This window comes from Cervus elaphus, chromosome 28 (assembly GCF_910594005.1).
Source record: "Cervus elaphus chromosome 28, mCerEla1.1, whole genome shotgun sequence".
In the NCBI taxonomy this organism is placed as follows: Eukaryota; Metazoa; Chordata; class Mammalia; order Artiodactyla; family Cervidae; genus Cervus; species Cervus elaphus.
This window is the reverse complement of record NC_057842.1, coordinates 35,667,617-35,688,535: the sequence shown is the minus strand read 5'-3', so window position 1 is coordinate 35,688,535 and position 20,919 is coordinate 35,667,617. Positions and strand designations below refer to the sequence as shown.

Here is a 20,919-nt window from a genome sequence, read left to right as displayed (position 1 = left end):
GGTGCAGGGGAGAGACCTCCCTCGGGGCTAGAGGAGAGGGTAATTGGAAGACACCTGGGCAGCCAGAGTCGGTATGAGGTCCCTCAATATCACAGCAAGAAGTAAATTAATTAACTGAAATTTAAATTTTAAAAAGCTGTGTTGTCAAAGGAGTTTGCTGAATAAAGAAGAAGATTACAACCTAAGAGTGCTCTTCTGCGAATTTCTTGGTAGTTCAGTGTTTAAGATCCTGCATTTCCTATGCAAGGAGCTTGGGTTCAATCCCTGCTGTGGAGTGTGGCCAAAAGAGAAAATAAATAAGCAAATAAATGAAGGGTTCTCTTCGAATGCCCTGTATTTAATGATAACCCACAGGCTTTAGGGGGAGGAGGTGAAATCAGCAGAGATGAGGGTATCCCCGCTATGCCTTTCCCTCTCTTCCCACCACCCAGGCTTCAGGAATCAGAAGAACCTTTCCAACCAGATTAGAGTAAAACATATGTACACGTGTGAATGCGTATGAGTGCATACATACATCTATGTACGTTCATAAATTCATTTTATATATGCACATAGGTACGTAGAGCACAGCAAATACCTGAGTCAAAGATGGAAATACAGTCATCTTTACACCCGGAGTTAGAGCACTCCTAGGAAGAACATTTCTGTGCACCAAGAATGACTCGGCTTTCTTTATCCTTATTTTAACAGCATTTTAAGGATAAGAGAGAAAGACGTGGGGTTTAATGACACCTTTTTTGCAAGTGACTGGCACTCACCTCACAAACTGCAGCGTAGGTTTCATTCTGCATAGAGGAAAAAGGAAAGAAAAATTACTTAGAATCTTTAAAGTTGTAAATAATTTTATTGACACTTAGCTAGGCATTTCTACCAAATTAATTCATGCCCCACCATCAACAAAATGCCTCCCCAGTGGTTCATCCACCTTCAGTACAGGAGACACAGGAGACTCAGCTTCAATCCCTGAGTCAGGAAGACCCCCTGGAGGAGGATATGGCAACCCCCTCCAGTACTCTTGCCTGAAAAATCCCATGGACAGAGGAGCCTGGGGGGCTATGGTCCAAAGGGTCACAAAGAGTTGGATAAAACCGAGCAATGGAACATGAGCACACGACAAAATAATCAATAAAGAATAATCAAAAGCAAAAGATTCCAGAGCTGGGCCTTCCGTCCAGGAAGGCCACTCACTGTGCAAGCTGCTGTAAAAATTATGTTCTTTGCATCCCTGGAAAAACAAGGACACATGATGTCTACTAGAAAGTCTCAACTAAGCAGTAATCCGTGACGGACCGACCAGGTTAGAGAATGAAGGGATGTTGGTAGGTGCCCAGGGAGACAGAATCGAAAATGAAAAGCCACCAATAGGTCTGATTAGGAAAGGCCAGGAGATTCTTCTGCCCAAACTGGCCACTCCAGCATCCACTCTGCTTCCTGGACTGATTCCCCCAACAAATGGTACTTCTCATTCCTTCACTTGCTCAGTGCAGTCTGAGCACTAGCTCCATGCCCCTCACTGTGTTTGGTGCAGAGGACAGTGTGATCAAGACAGAAAACATCCTCCCCTGATGGCCCTACATGTCAGCAAAGGGTATTAAACACATGACTAGGCAAATAATGATTCAAACTACCATCTGGACAATGTGCTACCAAGGAGTAGGAAAAGTGTTTTTATTTTTTGGCTTATTTATTTACTTGACTGCCTTGGGTCTTAGTTGCAGCATGTGGGATCTAGATTCCCAACCAGGGGTCAAACTACAGCCCTCTGCCTTGGGAGTGTGGAGTCTTAGCCACCAGGCCACCCAGGAAGTCCCTGGAAAAGTGTATTTAGAGTGTGTGATTGTTCACAAGTCCAAACAGCATCTGCTCCATCTTTTGGTAACTTCCAGTCTATGAAGCACAGTGTCACAAGCAGGAGAGTGGGTGTAAGTGACTCCTGTGGCTGAGATCTGTGAGGACACAGTACAAGAACAGCTGTGAGGACTGACTATACAGAAGAAGACGTTAATACCCTTATTTAAATCTCAATGCTGTAATTTGAGGCATTCATAGAAAATGATATTCTGTGTGCTTAGCTGCTCAGTCGTGTCCAGCTCTTTGAGACCCCATGGACTCTACCCCGCCAAGCTCCACTGTCCATGGGGATTCTCCAGCAAGAATACTGGAGTGGGCTGCCATGCCACCCCTCCGGGGGATCTTCCCAAGTCAAGGACTGAACCCAGGTCTCCCACATTGCAAGCGGATTCTTTACCATCTCAGCCACCAAGGAAGTTCAAGAAAATGATATTACCTAAAGTTATCACGATCCTAACTAATTTAATCTCTGAACTGAACAAAGTAATCCATTTTTAAATTACAAAACTGTTATCCATGAGATTGAAGTAATTAATTATAGTGTAACAAGCACTATCCTTGGCAGGGATTCGCTTACTATCTTAATTCACCTATTAGGAAAGTAAAGTACCAAGTACCTTAACGAAGTCACACACTAATAGGCAAAGCCAGGATAAATGAAAAATGAAAAAGTATTAGGGAATGTATTTCCTACACGAAGTGAAGTAAACCTAGGTGTGTGTGTCCTCTGGATTAGACTGCTTCCACATTCCCCACAGAGAAACCTTGAACGTGATCTAGGTCCCTTCAAAGTGTGGTCTGGCAACACTCAGCATTGCATCACCTGGGAGCATGTTACAAGCACAGAATTTCTAGTTCCCCCCACAAAACCCAGTGAATCAGAATCTGTATTTCAGCAAGATCCCAGATATTTGTATATTAAAATTTGAGAAGTACAGGACTAGGAAATTTAACAAATACTTAACATTCTACTAAAAGGTCACTATAGTTTGGAGCAATTGGTCATTTCTGGCTTCCATGGTTTGCATTAACTTCTCTTGGTTGCCAGTTCACCAGTTGCGTTAATAATGTTGATTTGGGGACTTCCCCGGTGGCCCAGGGGTTAAGAATCCACTTTGCAATGCAGAGGATGCATGTTCAATCCCTGGTTGAGGAATTAAGATCTCACATGCCACAGGGCAACTAAGCCCTCACACTGGAACTCCTGAGTTCACTCCACAACCAAAGAGTCTATTCACCACAGTGAAAAATCTCCCGTGATGCAAACCAAGATTCCGTGTGCCACAAATAAGACCCCACAAAGCCAAATTAATTAATTAAAAAAAAAAAACTGATCTCATTTTCTGCATTACTCCATTTCCATTGTGTACTACTCATACTTTTGCTTTCGAGTCAAGCAAGCTAATTAAAAGCCAATGGAAACTCAAATGGGAATCCTCATGGAGAATGATTCTCTTGAGGGAAACATTCATATCAAAACAGAAACATAATTAATACTTACACACTTTAAGGCACAGTTTTCCTGATCTGCTGAATTCCAGAAATGACATCCTTGGATGCACTATAAGAGAGAGTAAGAGATAATGATGACTGAAGAAGTGTGATTTTTCTAGTCACCTGAAGTGCAAATAGCAACAAAGTGTCCCTGGAGTAAAAATCTGTCTACCAAGGAATCTGTGGCCTTGTAGCGATCAGGACTTCCGAGACTCTAAGCAGAGCTGTCGTATTCACAGACAGAGGAGGGTTTGGTGTGGCTCGGGGTTGCTGAGTGGAGTCTAGCCTGGGACGGGCAGGCCTAGATCCCAGGGAGCGATGGACTGTCTGGGAACACACTGACCCCTGGGTGCTTGGGGCAGGGGAAGTCCAGGACCACATGGCGTCAAGCACATCATTTAAGTCCTTGGGGTGTGTCACGCAACAAGCAAAACCTAAAGCTGGAGACTCAAGCAGAGGCAGCACATCAAAACCGAGGTAGGTGGATAGTTTGGGAAGTCGGCCGCCCTGACCTCCCACTGGACAGATTCAGCTGGGGCCTCCTTACCTGGTTTGTCTATGCCTGTGATTGTGTAGACCATTCAGTCCAAGGCCACAATAACACCTAAATCGCCTTCCTCTTTTCCTCAGTTCCTTCTGCTCTGCCGTCTCTTTTTTTCTCTCCTTTTTCCTTTTGTGTCTATGTTCTATCCTCAACTTTTTCTCTTTTTATTCTTCAGATTCTCCAAGACTGAGCTCATCTCCCTTCTCAGCATCAACCATCCGAACTTGAACTTCAGCGGAGACCCCTTCCTGAGCTCCAGACCCAGATTTCAATTATTTGTTAAATAGCTCCATTTGAGTCCGGACAAGCACCTCAAATACCAGAGTGAGTTGCTATTTCCTCCTCCAGGGGATCTTCTCTACCCAGGGATTGAACTCATGTCTCTTACATCTCCTGCATTGGCAAGCAGGTTCTTTCCCACTAGGGCCACCTGGGAAGCCCCCCATTCAGCATATGAAACATCAAATTCCTCCCTTTGTACCCTCGAATTTGCTCTCTCTCCTGTGTTTTCCGTTAATATGCTTCCATCTTCTGAGCTGTCTGAGCCAGGAATCAGGCAGCTTCTCCTTCTTTCACTGCCTTCCCACCCCATCCTCATGGACAATCCATCACCAAGTTCTACGGATTCACTCCTTTGTTTCCTGGACTCTGTCTCCATTCCTTGCTTGCTCACTGTTCTTGCTTTTCTGGGCCCACCACCGCTTACTAACAGCTTCATGGGGGACAACAAAACCTAATCATATCCTTATCCTGTCTAAAACCCTGTGTGTCATTGAAACCAAATATTCCCAACATGGTATGCCGAGCTCTCCGCCATCTGGCCCCACCTAGCTTGTCAGCCCAGTCTTCTCCATCCTGTCTCTGCACATGCACACTCCCCCAAGCAAGCTGAAGTACCCCTCCTTTTCTGCACAACTCAGCTGTCTCAAACTTTTGGGTTTGGACACAAAGGGCTCCCTCTGACTAGTGTACTTTTCCCCTCTAGTCCTTCTAGAAAACTCTTCATTTTTCTAGTTTTAGCCATGCAAGACCTGCAGGCAAGCAAACTGCTTTTCCTCCTGCATATTATTCTTTCTCCTCCCACCCACCGCTGTTCTGACTCTCGCAATGCTGTCTGGCTATGATTTTATGTACATGTCTGTCTCTCCTACAAGACTGTGAGTCCTTTGAAACAGAGCCTCTATTTTACTCATTCTTACGTCTCTACTACCCAGCACAGTGCCTAGTTCATACCTATACTTGGAGTCACCAAACACGTATTGTGTAAATGGATACAGGCGCAGGAAAGAAATTAAGACCATAAATGTAATTGATAGAGGAAAGAGCAGACACTGTCTAATCCAACCCTCTCAGAATACCCATATTTTAGTAGTTTTAACTACATCTCAGAAATTTTAAGTAATTTGGCCAAAGCCACATTCATTGGAAGGACTGATACTAACTAAAGCTGAAGCGCCAATATTTTGGCCACTTCATGCAAAGAACTGACTCATTAGAAAAGACCCTGATGCTGGGAAAGATTGAAGGCAAGAGGAGAAGGGGACAACAGAGGATGAGATGATTGGATGACATCACTGACTCGAAGGACATGAATTTGAGCAAGTTCTGGGAGTTGGTGATAGACAGGGAAGCCTGGCGTTCTGCAGTCCATGGGGTTGCAAAGAGTCGGACACGACTGAGCAACTGAACTGAACTGAACACAGCTAGGTATAATCAAAATCATGGTCTTGTCTTAGTCCTATGTTCTTTTCACTTCAACGCACTGTCCCTGAACTCATGTTTGAATAATCTGTGATGCAGACTTCTTGCTATTTTCCATCCAGCTTCCTCCATCGGGCACAATTAAATGAGCTTTTACTTAGGATTTATTATTACGGTAATCAAACCTGACTTTTGTCCCTTTTTTTATCAATGCAAACACTGTAAAGTCCCAGGCAGTGGAAGCAATTACTTACCGGTTCACTCAGATTGTGAGGTGTGCCGACGTCAAGCTGTCTGCCCTGAAATGAAGGAGGAGGGAATGAATACCTTATCAATCTTGTGTTCGGTATAACTACCACAACATTAAAAAAAGAGCTTCCTTTTTTTGCCTCTCCAGTGTTTTCTAACTGTAAATTAAGGAGCCAAATGTTTTAAAGTCATTAAATCAGTCATAAAACCAGACAAGATGCCTCTGCAAATTTACAGGAATACCTTGGAGATTCCACAAGTTTGGTTCCAGACTACAGAAACAAAGGAAATCAACAAATCTGGGGGATTCCCAGTGCATGTAGAAGTATGTTCACACTACACTATAATCTATTAAGTGTACAATAGCACTGTTTCTAAAAAAGTACATGCTTTAATTTAAAATGTTTTATTGCTAACAAATGCTAACCATCGTGAAACAACACAAGGTTATCACAAATCTTCAATTTGTAAAAAACCACAATATATGCAGAGTGCAATAAAACAAAGTGTGCCTGGATAAGATGAAATGCCTAAAGATTCTGTAGAAATGATAAAAGTGGGAGTCAGGATGTAGCTGAAAGAAGTGGTTAAGAACAATGGGAGATATAATATTAAATAAGCCTGTGACATTAGTCAATCAAGGTCTCCTGGATTAGAGATGAATTACGTTTGCATTTCTCTTTTTTTTAAAGAGACTAAAATAATTGACTGCATTTAATTAACATTATATAACAAACCATACCAAAAAATGCATTCATGTTCTAACCTAAATCTGTATACATTTGTGTTAATGACACATAAGATAAAAGTGTGAATAACAGCTGCCCTAGGCAAGATTTTTTCAAGCTGTATCTCTTCCTCGTGTTTCTATGCCTATTATCTTGGATTTGTTTTTATAATGTGAAAAGCTATTTTCCTCCATCCAAGAAAGTACTTCTTGTATAAATATCATTAGTGCCCTTGGATCCAGAATTAAGAAATGGAAAAATAAACTCATAAGCTAAACAGACTATTTGACCATGAGGTTAATAACCTGAAGCCCAGAAACAACTTGATTTTGTTCCTTATAAAGTCTCATGTACTAATATGAACAGTGTTTCTTAATTCTCATGGCTAGGCAATGTGTGTGTGTGTGCATGCATGCTCAGCCATGTCTGACTCTTTGTGACCCCATGGACTGTGGCCTGCTGGGCTACTCTGTCCATGGGATTCTCCAAGCAAGAATACTGGAGTGGGTTGCCACTTCCTTCTCCAGGGCATCTTCTGAACCCAGGGATCAGATCTCCTGCGTTAGCAGGCAGGTGCTTTACAGCTGAGCCATTGGGCTATGAAATATTTGAGGTTTATATGACCAGTCACTCTCCAACTCTTTAGCAAAGAGATTTTCAGAAGTTCTGCAAACAGAGGAGTTAATGGAATGGCATTACCACTAAAAGATTTATGCTAACCAGGTGTTTGGGTTGCTTGAAAAGTACACCATTTAACATACAACATTTCTGTTGTAAATACTATACACCAGAAGACAGATGAAACAGTTTTGTAGAAAGTTATGGTATAAAAAATTAGTGTTTGTGTGCAAAGTCAACTCAGCCATGCGGGGCTGTTTGCGACCCTATGGACCATATCCTATCAAGCTCCTCTGTCCATGGGATTTTCCAGGCAAAAATACTGGAGGGGCCATTTCCTTCTCCAGGGTATCTTCCTGACCCAGGGATCGAACCCACATCTCTTAAGTCTCCTGTATTGCCAGGTGGGTTCTCTATCGCCAGGGCCACCTGCGAAGCCCTGGAAGCCCCCCAAAACAGGAATAATGAAAAAACATTGTACTCAACTTTACTTGAGTAAATTTCCAAGCACATGATTTGGAGAATGCCACAATGCCCTTATTACAAAGGTCACTTAAATTGTCTCATACAGAGATGAAGGTGATATCGGGAGCTTGAAAACATAAACGTAGAATATGCATACCAGAAATGGATTAATGACTATGCTAATCAGACATACAATTATATGTGTCATGCAAAAACTCAAAGTACCCCAAGGTTATGGTGGCCTATACCATCATCACCTTGGGGTCCTTTGAATGATTTTTTCCACATGACACATATAATCATAGTTCTAAATTGGGAAAGGAGTACATCAAGGCTGTATATTGTCACCCGGTTTATTTAACTTATATGCAGAGTATATCATGCAAAATGCCAGGCTGGATGAAGCACAAACTGGAATCAAGATTGCTGGGAGAAATATCAATAACCTCAGCTATGCAGATGACACCACCCTTAAGGCAGAAAATGAAGAGGACCTAAAGAGCCTCTTGAAGAAGGTGAAAGAGGAGAGTGAAAAAGCTGGCTTAAAACTCAACATTCAAAAAATGAAGATCATGGCATCCAGTCCCACCACTTCATGGCAAATAGATGGGGAAACAATGGAAACAGTGACAAACTTTATTTTCTTGGGCTCCAAAATCAGTGCAGATGGTAACTGCAGCCATGAAATTAAAACACACTTGCTCCTTGGAAGAAAAGCTATGACCAACCTAGATAACTTATTAAAAAGCAGAGACATTATTTTGCCAAAAAAAGTCCATATAGTCAAAGTTATGGTTTTTCTAGTAGTCATGTATGGATGTGAGAGTTCGACCCTAAAGAAAGCTGAATTAAACTGTGGTGTTGGAGAAGACTTTTGAGAGTCCCTTGGACTGCAAAGAGATCAATTCAGTCCATCCTAAAGGAAATCAGTCCTGAATATTCATTGGAAGGACTGATGCTGAAGCTGAAACTCCAATACTTTGGCCACCTGAGGCGAAGAGCTGACTCATTTGAAAAGACCCTGATGCTGGGAAAGATTGAAGGCAGGAGGAGAAAGGGATGACAGAGGATGAGATGGTTGGATGGCATCACCAACTCAAGGGACTTGAGTTTGAGCAGGCTCCTGGAGTTGGCAAAGGACAGGGAAGCCTGGAGTGCTACAGTCCATGGGGTCACAAAGAATCAGACATGACTGAGCAACTGACAACAACAACATATAATCACATGCGTGATTAGCATAGTGATTAGCATAGTCGTTAATCTGTGGCTTATACCATCATGGGGCTTCCCAGGTGGCTCAGTGGTAAAGATTCTGCCTGCCAATGCAGGAGACGCAAGAGACGTGGATTCGATCCCTGGGTCAGGAAGATCCTCTGTAGTAGGAACTGGCAACTTACTCCGGTATACTTGCCTGGAAAATTCCATGGACAGAGGAGCCTGGCCAGCTACAGTGCATGGGGCCTCAAAGAGTCAGACAAGACTAAGGGACTAAGCAGGCATGCACACACATACAATCATACTCAGAGACTTTTACTTTGTCTGAATAATGAGCTTAACCTGTTAATTGCCAAAAATCCTGCCTGTTTGGGAAAATTATGGTTTTTCAGATTTATAGTCTTGAGCATTTTTTTATACAAACTAACCACTAAAAATGGGGGCTGGGGGAAGTTTTTCATGAAATAAGCATTATAGGAACTAACCTCTGGGTCAAAAACTACAATGATTCACAGGAGCGATTTCCTGGGGTTTCATAACTTTTCCATGAAGGGATTTACATATGTCCAAAAGAAGTCACTGCTAAAACTTTTCTTCCCCTCCTTGGGGCAGAAGGGCAGGGAGTAGTGGTTAAGGGGTTAGGGTGTGCTGTTTTCAATAAGCAGTGAAGTAACTGTATCTGTTCATGGTTACAGAGCCATCGTTCTTTTTGTTTACTGGGTCAATATGTTGTTGTCATGTTAACTTGCATCTCAGCCGATCACGAAAGTTGCCTCACAGAAGGTTTTAATCAAAGCAGCCAAACCAACAAAATAGGACATCCTGTTTCAAATTACACCCTCAACCTCATTTTGAACTGCTGCTTTTTCAAGAGATTTGGAAAATTTCATAAGCCACTTTGCAAAGTGTTCACATTTGATGAAGCAATTTTTATATAAAAATAATTTTCTGCCACCCAGTCTTCTAAAATGTCAACTATCCATAGTTAAATGAAGAGTAGCGCTACATTTTCAATCAGTCTGCAATGAAGACTTAAGGCACAGAGTCTAAAATTGCGCTCCTATTTAAAAGATGTCCTGACTCATATCTCTATAACTTGGACGCAAATCTTCAAAAAAATTAAACATTTTTTCCATTTTTTTTCAGCTTCTCATAAACATAAGGGCCATCAACCTTGTTTAGTATTTAAGTTTTTGAGTATCTATATCCATCTTCCTTTCACATTGCTTGAATCTCACAGACAAAACAACTTGTACGTGACTATTAGAGCCTGTTACTGTAAAAATGAAACAGTCAAGAGTTACTAGATCCCCACCAGACTCCCCTGGGACTCCACCCTTCTGCTGTAGGGGGCACGGGTTCAATCCCTGGTGTGGGAAATAAGATCCCGCATGCCGAGCAAAAAGAACTATTAGATTCCCATCTGGATTTCCCATGAATTACCAAGTTAGCATACAATCACAACCCAGAAATTTCTAGATTGTTCACAAATAGTACAATAGGTCAAGCTTGGTGCAGGTTTAACAGCATTTTCATTGAAGACCATCCTATTTTCATTCATATAGTCATGGCCTCAACATTTTTTACTGATGGGTCATTGAAGCCCAGGGTTTTTTTCTTAAAACAAACAAATACTAAAGTCTCATTTTTCTCATAGATATATATGAGATTGATATTAATTCTTAAAAGCCCAGTGTGCAAACATTTGAGACTTTACACAGAGGCAGTGTGTCTGCATACATGTGTGCAAGCAAGTGCAACTGCTGCCATATGACAAATTAGGGATCGGGTCTTCTAACCCTACCTCATGGAGCATGGCATTTTTCTTTTTTTAAAAGCAGTCTTATTAAGAGCAAAGGGAAATATACAAATTCAGAATTTTGCATATAGTGAAACAACAGATTCCTCTTTTTATTTCTCACATTTTCACAAATTTTAAGAACTTTTTTATGCTGCAGGAAAGCAAATGGAAACTAAGAAGGAAGAGTCTATAAATTGTTCATCCTCTATCCAGTCATTTTTGAGTGGAGTCCTTCATGAGCAGAAAGGCTTACAAAAGATGGCAATGCTGAGTCTATGATAACCTGGTATGCACCCAAATAACGTTACCTGGCTATAATATAGTTATCAACCTGCCCTACTCATTGACTTAGAATTATAGGCAGAGGAAAACTAAGTGAATATTTTTAGTAACTCTAACCGGTACTAACCAGCATCTGCCTGAGCGCAGTCGTGTTCGACTCTTTCGGACTCTGTGGATGGTAGCCCGCCAGACTCCTCTGTTCGTGGGCTTTTCCAGGCAAGGATTCTGGAGTGGATTGCCATTTCCTCCTTCAGGGGATCTTTCTGACCCAGGGATGGAACCGGTGCCTCCTGTGACTCCTGCCTTGGCAGGCAAATTCTTTTCCCATGGAGTCACTTAGAAAGTCCAGTACTGACCAGAACCTCTCCTTAAAACTTGCTAAATTTGAGCCATTGAATTAGAGAGGTGATTAATTTAGCAAGGAGGCACACCATCTGTCCTGGGCTGACCCAGCGATGCGAGCAAGATACGTTTCAAGAGACAATAAAAAATCTAAAAGGGCTCGGAAGGTGGCTTAAACATCTGTTGTGGCCTTCTGAACAGCCGGTGCTTTTCAGAAGGAAGCAAAAAAATGACCATCACTGAGTTCATGGAGCCCTCTCTTTCCATTCTGTGTAAGCACCATCCACTTTGCTGTTCACTCTCTCCAGCCTCTAGAACAATGCCAAAAGGATAATGGTGTTCCATAACTATACGCTGAAGGAATAAATCCAAGAATTCAAGATGGCCTACTATTCAGGAAGGGGTCCAGAAGTGCCTTGGAAGCATCACCCAGTGGCCTAGGATCATGAAGGATTACTCTCAGTACTTGAGAAGTAATCAGACACAGGAATCAAAGGACAATTTTTGACTTCTTTTCCTCTCATTTGGTGTGTGAAGAAAGAGTCCTCTGATCGCCCTAATCATTTATATTTGTAGAGAAAGGAGAAGAAAGCTTAATATTTTTTTGTTTTTAGATAATTAAGTACATAGAGAGTAAGAACTGTATCTTTTAGGTGAATTGTGCAACCACATGCTTCATAGTTCTTTGTCTTCATAATTTTGTTCAAAATGAAGCTTTTGATTCCCCCTTATGTGATTGAAATACAACCAAATACAATGACAGGTAAGACAGTGAATTTGCAATTGAATTTTTTCCTATCCCTTCAAAAATCAGTGTTAGATCATGAAAGCAAAAGGGTGGATGCCTGGGTAGTTTTTAAACAATGAGACAACAGAGATGTTTCTTGGTGACCTTTAAGTCACACTGTAATAGTATTGAGTCTTTCTGTTGGCAGCTCTCAAAATTAAGTTTAACAAACTGAATGGCATGCCCATCAAATGGTCTTGGGCAAGGTAGCCTCATGAGTCAGGTCTAGGGGTTTCAGATGAAGATGATTTTGTCAACACTCTTCCCTAATTTCCAACTCCCTCTCTATCCCCCTCCTCCCCATAATCATAGCTAACATTAGTGAGTGAGTCTCGAGTTCCAAGCACTCTTCTTGGTGTTCTACACTGAATCTCAGTCAACATCCCAACAACCCTATTTGGGAGATACTTTTATTAACTTCATTTTGCGGCTGAGAGACAGAGAGGTCTAGTAAGTTGTCCAAGAGTCAGGATTTGAATGGGGTGCTAATTGCCTCCAGAGCCCATGTCCTTAACCAAAGCACGGATGCCTCCTATAAACCGTACCAAAATTCCTCACTTTGGAGTGAGAGTTCTCATCGTTTACCTGAGCTCACCTCTTCCAATTACCTGCCTGAAAGATACTATCCCAGTCCCAGATCTTAAATCCTTAACCCAACTCCTACTTCTTGGCACAAGCGTCCCTATATTGCCCACCTCAGCCAAAACTAACTTCCCTCTTTACTTCCTGCCTTAGTAATGAAACAGAGCAGAATGATCTGCATTTTAATCCCACATATATTTGCTCCTGATGTGATCATTTTAAAAGTTAGCTGTGTTGTTTAAACTTAGTATTCTCATCTGAAACATAAGTAGGATAATAAATAGTGCTTAAAGTTTTGTGACGGTTAAATTAAATTATATATTCATTATTATAGTACAGTGCCAGGCGCTTAGAAATCTATTATTAATATTATGCACAAATTTGCTGTAAACAGCCTTTTGCAGACATATCATTATTGACGCAATAATCTCTTCAGATAAATTTCTTGATGTTCAGGGTTAGAGGTATGCTTTCTCTTTTATCTCTTTTGATATTTATTTACCCACTATTTTCTAGAATGCTATCAACTTACATCCTAATGAAAAGCACATGGAAGTTCCAGCTTATCCAAACTTGGCCAATTATAAGATGTCTTTATCTCTGCCAATCTGATAGAATAAAAATTGATCATTCATTTTTCCTATGCAATTCTATGTTGCTGTGAGGTTGAACATCTATCACATTTTTTAGTCATTAATGTTTCTTAGCCATTAATGTTTCTTTTTTAAAAAAAAGCAGGCCTTCTTGTTCTGAACAATATTTAAATACTCTCCTTTATAAGAGCTGGTAAAATTGTGTTTATCATGTGTAAAACTTTTTTCCATTCTTTGGATTTGTTTTTATTGTCTTCTGTTTATTGTCATATAGTTAATTTCTAAGCAGTTGAATTTATTAATAATTTCTTTTAGTGAGTCTAGGGTTTGAAACGGACTTCTTTCCCACTCCAAGATTATACAAATAGTCTTTCCTAACTTATCAAAATATTTTATAGGATGAAGTCTTGTTCTGTTTTTTTGTCTGTTTGTATTTAAATTATATCTTTTTAAAATACCTCGTGGAATTTATTTGAATCTGGTAGTAATATGTTAATAGGAGTTGAAATTCTTTGAATTTTTTTTCACCTTTGTTTTCAAAGAAAGGAGTACTTCATTTTTTACTTTATTTGGTTTAGATTAGCTCAAGGTGTACAACAGAATTGAGTTTAAGGTACAGAGATTTCCCATCAACTCTCTGCTCCCACATATGCATAGCTTCTCCCATTATCAACACCACTCATCAGAATAGCACATTTTTTAGTAAGCATGAGCCTACAGTGGAATAATCACAATCATCCAAAGTCCACAGTTTACCTTAGGGTTCAGTCTTGGTATTTGGACAAAAGTATAATGATTACCATACAGAGTACTTTCACTGCTCTGACAATCCTCTGTGCTCTGCCCATTTATCTCCCCAGAGCCCAGTGCCATCGCTCTCAACCATCAGTGTTTCCAGTATCTCCGTAGCTTTGCCCTCTCCAGACCATCATACAGTTGGAGCCACACAGCTTTTTCAGATTGGCTTCTTTCACTTAGTAATAGGCATTTTGGTGTCCTCCATGTCTTTCATGACTTGATAGCTCATTTCTTTTTATAGTAGCTTTGAATAATATCTCCTTACCTGAATTGTCAGTTTACTTATTCTTTCACCTACTGAAGGAAGGAGTTATTTTTCATTCTAAATGGATAGCCTCACTTTGGCTTGAATTATCATCTTTATCATATTCCACACTCCCTTATGTACATAGTATAATTTCTGGAGCATATTCTGTTTTACTGGCTTGCCTATTCCTGTATCAGTGCATGGTGTACTAATTTCTGGATACGTTATGGAATTTTGGAGTTATGGTTTGGTGGCGCTAGTGGTAAAGAACCCAATTGTCAATACAGGAGACATAAGAGACGCAGGTTGGATCCCTGGGTTGGGAAGATCCCCTGGAGGAGGACATGGCAAACCACTCCAGTATTCTTGCCTGGAGAATCCCATGGACAGAGGAGCCTGGAGGGTTACAGTCCATAGGGTTGCAAAGAGTTAGACACAACTGAAGCAACTTAGCACGCATGTTATAAAGTTGTATATTGATATACAAGAGAAGTATTGTACACACACACACACACACACACATGTATATATATACTTTTTTAAACAGGACAACCTTCTGAATCTTATTATTTCTGACAATCTTATTGAATTGACTTGAGGCTTCTAAAAGAGCACTTCTGAGCACTAGGTCCTCATGGTTGGGATTTGTTACTCAAAAAAAAAAAAAAAAAGAGAGTTTTATTGCCAAAGAAGATCACAAAATTGTTATAAACAAAGTCACCAATATGAGATTGTATCCTGTTGAATCTACAAAAAGAGGGTATGGCAAAAAGCATTTCCATAAATTATTTGGCCATGAATCTCTTTTGTTTCTTTTTCATAAAGGATCTCACAATGCTAGTGTTCTGAAAAACAATAATTATTTTTTTGTTCTCTGCAGCACATGGCATATGCAATCTTAAAATATCAGGTCAGTTAATACACTCAACTAATACATACAGATTCCTCCATTAGTGTAAAACCCATGCTCAAACATAGAACTATGATTTATGCATTTTGGGACAGCAGTTTTAACATTCCTTTCTATAAGACACTTTCATTTCTTTTTAAAAGGCAAAGATGCCTCAATATCAAGAATAACCCAGTGGGAATGATAATATAATATACATCTAATTTGAGTCTCAGGGTTTCCCAGGTGGTTCAGTGGTGAAGAATCTGCCTGCCAGTGTAAGAGATGCAGGGGACGCAGTTTTGATCCCTGGGTAGGAAAGATCGCTGGAGGAGGAAATGGCAACCCACTCCAGTATCCTTGCCTGGGAAATTCCAGAGGAGCCTGGCAGGTTACAATCCATGGGCGCAAAGAGACAGATATGACTGAGTGACTGAACATGCACAGAGTATCAGTAGGCAAGAAAAGGATATAGTAGAGGCAACCTTTTGAGAAATAATGACTAATAATTTTCTAAAAATGTTGAGATACATGAATTGGCAGTTATAGGGGGTATGCTGTATGTTATTTACCAAGCATGATAATAAAAAAATTAATTAACAGAAAGAACCACCCAATGAAATCAAGGATGACCTTCATAGCAAAGTCCAAGCTAAAAACGATAGCACAGAAAAAAAAAAAAATCAAACAGTGCAATAAAATCCAGCACTTTTCATATCGTTCCTCTGATCCGTGGCGCTATTCACTGGTCTTTCACCTAGCTTTTGTCTCCCCTGCCCTGATGTGGGAGGAACAGATGGAGAACATGATTACAATCACTAGTCAAATTGGCAGACCGTGTCTTCTGCAGTTCCACCATATCAGCTGTGCCTTTCTCTGTAGGAGGTGAACGGAAGGCAACTCAGCAAAGGAACAGACTGTCTACTCCTTCTGCCAAACCCTGAAATCAAGGAGCCCACACACAGAAATAAGATAAAACTAAGTTTAGCTAAAAAATAAAGTGGAGACTCCAATAATAGAAACAGCCAACATCAGTTTTGGTAGTCGGGAAATTAATAAACAAATTATAGTGGCACATTCATATGATGGAATATTTAAAATATATTAAGGACCTTATTTCCATAAAAACATCAAGGTATACAGGAAAATCCACAAAGTAATGTTCAATGAAAGAGCTGGGTGCACAGTGTGTGAAAAATTATATACATACTTGAGGAAAAATCATTGAAAGAAAATATAATTATAGGTCGATAGTTGTGGAATTACAGGATTTTTTTCTTTTGTTCTTCTCTATCTTATAAACATTTTAAAATGAATATGTATTGTTTTTATAATCAGAGAAAAACATTTAATAAAAAAAGAAAACATTTAATAGTCCCAGTTTTCCATTTTTAAGTTTGGATATTTAGGTTTATAAAAACTCTAAAGCACATATTTCTACATCCGCGGTAGTGAAGTCTTCAGCAAAGAATTCTATAAAATACCAACCATATTTTTAAAAAGTGCCGAAACAATAGTAAGCTTAAGTAGTATTTAAAATGATGGTTTAAATTAAACCAAGAGTATAACACACAAATACCTTTCCTTTTTTACTCTACCACAGACTTCTATCTTTAATACTTTAGCCTAATAATGAATACTGTATTTGGTATTTTTTTGTTTTAAAACTATAAGTATTGTCACATTGTCTTTAGATAAGAAGAGTACATCTTTCCCTGACTAGAATGTATTTGGCTTTTAAATTTGATTCAGTGACTGTTTTAAGCACAAATAAGTCACAATATAACTGTAAAGATATGAAACACTATTTAGGAGGAATAATACCCAAAATGAGAAGAAAATCATAGATTTTCAGAAAAACTCACCAAAAAAATTATAAATGCACAGATAGACAGGAATTTACAAACAATTCTGTCATTTAATAATGATAATCATATATAAGTATATAACACATAAAATAACATGTAAATATATAGTGATCAATAATAAGATAAAGTGTTCTACATGGCATCCACATCTGCTTCCCTCATCATCCCCCTCCCGATACAATCGTCTATCCACAATATAAATAGTACTTTTGCTTGCAATGACAAGGCATTGCCCTGTGGCTGAACCTATTTCATGCTTTAAGATGAATATAAATGATTTTGTAATAAATGAGTTTAACTGGTATTTTTTAAGGTGTGCAAATTGATTTCATTTATGCCTCCTTTGCCAGAACCCCATGCCCCCAGTTGCAAAAATAATAATAATAACAATCTATGAAGAGACAACTTGAAAGAAATAAAGCAGATCTGCCCTCCTTACTATAATCACTAACGCTCCTAATTTATTTTGGAAAAAAGACTCTTGCCTTGCCATCATTTCTCATGAGAAAACTTCTCATAAAGAGAAAGTAATTCAACCACTATAACAAGCTAAATTCTATCTGTTCTACTTCCTACAAAGACAAATATTAGACCAGGAAAACTTACCAGGTTAGTTACACATGACTTTAAACAGCTGTTTAAAACTGTACACTGGACCACAGAAATCCATAGGCAGCCAAGAGTTGCAAACTTGACAAGTTTCAGACTAAGCCAGTAAACGTTCTTCATCACTTCACTAATGGCGGATTTTCAGATGAACTTTCTTCTCATTTTCTCCATTTCACTATCTGAATTCTTTGGGTTTCATCACTTCAGTTGAAAGAGTGGCTGGTGGACTTTTTGGTCTTGTTTTGATGTGTTGGGGTATCTTTGCCTTTTAAATAATGTTTAGAACTTTGAATACTAGATAGCTTGTATCATTCCCATAACAGCGATTTCATAAGGAGGCTTCCTTTTACTCCCATAAAGAAAGTCACCCACCGAGTAAAGGTTAGGTCTTAGGAGAGCGCTTCACAGGGAAAGTAAACAAAGCAGAGAAGGCAAATTGCATTTCAGCCAGCACGTGACACGTGCAGTCTGAGACGGGATCAGGCTCAGCGGACCCTCCACCACTTCACTTCTTTGAGGTTTGTTCAGCTATGCAGGAAACTGGGTTTTAACCATGTTTAGCAAACAGTAACACTATTCTAATAAAGAATTATCCAAAAAAAAAAAAATTCAAAGCGCCCAAATCAAATGATGCAGCAAAGAGGAAAAACATAACCCTTTGAAACCAAACACACATACTTTAAAATGAAAAAGCAAACTAACCTGAAATTAATAGACAAATGCTCTGAGGGTCAGATAAAGACAAGGAAGTCTGTTAGGCACTTTCAGAACTTCACTACATATTAACTATAACACTGCCTTATCAAGTCTATTGAGATAGAGAACTGAAACTAGCCACCAAAGAGACCTAAGGTATGTGTGAGGGTAACTGTCTTGAAAAGGATACATTGTACAAATTTCAATCACTCAGCATGGAGATAAAGTTCAAGCCAGAAACAAAGAATTTGAAAAGTTTGCAACTTACAGAAGTGAGTCATTCTGGATAGCTACTTTTTAGATTGCGGAGGGTTAACTCTTTAAGACCAAATATTGTCATGTTGGTATTTTTTCTTATGACGATCTATAGTATCAAATCAACTTCCTTGTCTTCTTAGATAAATTATACTGATGTAACTTACCCTTGTGTTAATGATGTGAAGTTCTCATTGTGAGGAACACCCACATCAGGGTTTGTTTCCAGCTGAGCATCCTTTAGTAAATGCTAACCAAACTGATGAACAACATAAAGAAGGATGGTACTGACTCTAGATTGATCCCTAAAACCTGTTCTCTTGAAAAAATTCCCCACCCTCTGTCTGTTTTTTGTTCATTGTCTGCATTTGAAAGAACATAGATCAAAGAATAAGCAACTCTCCAATTTCTTGGTCAGAGGATATGGCCATTTTTCTACAAAAGCATGTTTAAGTCAGAGAATAAACTTTCTTGCCTATGGAATTTTCTCTTCCCAAAGAAATGTGTCTTTTCCTGGTGCCACTAGCAGCTTCTGTCTTATTAGCACAAGTAATATTTGTAACTGTTACTTCACCAAGTGGACCACTAAATACTTCCTTGAAAACCTAAATATAATCTTTACTCTCACTTAATCTAATTCTTTGGTGTATCCTTTCAATATCAAGATTTGTGCTTATTCTGATTTGAGGAATCTAACTGGCACATAGATTCGCACTTGTGAAAAATGAAGTATGTTCCAAGATGTTTGTTATAAAATTAATTATATTAGCAAAAGACTGAACCTAAAATTTCGATAATCTAATAGTGGATCAAGCAATTCACACAACTTGTCCAGGTGATTTCTCCAAATAGACTTCTTTGGACTTCTTCACAGCCCAGTAGTCACCCAGCAGTTGGTGGGTGACTTAGAGCTTTGATAAAAGTGTGCCAGTGTTACGTGTATTGACTTTCGTGATTCATCTTTAGAAATCGTTCAGCTATTTTTTTTTTTTAATGAGGCTATTTCCCCCTGTTTTATTGGTTACCAGAAAGGCACAAAACTGCCCTGACTCAAGAAAAGGGGAATTAGACCCTACCTTTTGAGATGGAAACGGCAAAGTCCTAGAAAAACGTGTAGGATGGGAGAGACTATTGCACCATCTTTGGAATAAAATCTGCCACTGGGTAGGCAGTCATGACTGGAATGTAGACGTTTCAGTTACCGCAGTTTAGTTAACTAATAACACAATTCAAACTTCAGTTAGCACAATATATTACCTGTGAGTATTATGCATTAAATACAAACTTCTCTTCTATCTCTGCAGTCCACAAATCAGATGTATATAACAGATGCCCATGAAGATCAGATGTCAATCATGTCACTTCTTTCAGAGTTTATCAGTGGTTGACCACTCACTGCATATCTGTTATTCGGTTCTTACACAGACAGCAAAGCAAGGGATCGTGTTGCCTCCTTGTCTCCCAGTGATAAATCCACATGACATTTTGCAAAATGATGTTTAGGAAAATGGATAATTAAAAAAAGGAATTGACTGACAAAAATAAAATTGCAGCAGAGAAATAAAAACTGAAAAAACTGGAAGTGGTATTTGAATCAAATGTAAATGGAGGATTTGATACCAAAAACAAAGGCAACATAAGCAAAAATAAACAAAGAGAACTATAGAAAACTAAGAAGTTTCTGCATAGCTAAGGGACTCATCAACAAAATGAAAACACAACCTACAGAATGAGATAAAATATTTGCAAATCACATATCTGACAAGAGGTTAATATTTATTTGTAATGTCTGAGTTTTGTACCTTGTGTACATACTACAGCTTCAAAAAATTGATGTTTAAATAATAACTTTTTAATATATTCTGAATGAGAATTTGAAAGCATAGGACTTACTTGCAAGCCTCCAAATTCATCTCAAGTTAGAATAGGATACTTGAAACATGTGACTAGAGTTCACACCAAACAAGTTCCTCCAAGATGGCTTTGAACAAAATTTTTGTACATGCATTAACAATGTTATCCTAACAAGTAAGACTTAAACTCCTGCAAATCCCTTAGAATAAATTGACTTTCCCATGGGATCAATTCTGTAATGAACAGATCACATTCTGAAACAATGGCCTGATTCATAGTTGAATCAGTGAGGTGTCACTATGAAAGGAGAAATTGTTAAAATGTTCCTTTATTCTAATCCTATTTTGTTAGAATAAGCTTTACAGATGGTTAACAACAGATTTGATGTGATCAAATACATCTGAGTTTTGGAATTATATATATTGAAAATATACAATGTACATTCTCAAAC

General features: G+C 39.1%; 1 protein-coding gene across 8 annotated transcripts in view; it reads right to left on the bottom strand.

Annotated features, from left to right (window-relative positions):
• Positions 1-18,280, bottom strand: part of ROS1 (ROS proto-oncogene 1, receptor tyrosine kinase) — a 110,862-nt gene extending 92,582 nt beyond the window's left edge. For all 8 annotated transcript variants that reach the window (XM_043890429.1, XM_043890435.1, XM_043890433.1 and 5 more), the window contains exons 1-4: positions 17,661-18,280; positions 5,845-5,889; positions 3,353-3,412; positions 759-785 (exon numbers count right to left, since the gene is read on the bottom strand). In XM_043890429.1, the coding sequence (XP_043746364.1) occupies positions 759-785; positions 3,353-3,412; positions 5,845-5,889; positions 17,661-17,783 (255 nt within the window). In that variant the 5' untranslated portion in view covers positions 17,784-18,280. The remainder of the gene's footprint in view (positions 1-758; positions 786-3,352; positions 3,413-5,844; positions 5,890-17,660) is intronic.
• Between the last annotated feature and the right edge of the window lie 2,639 nt (positions 18,281-20,919).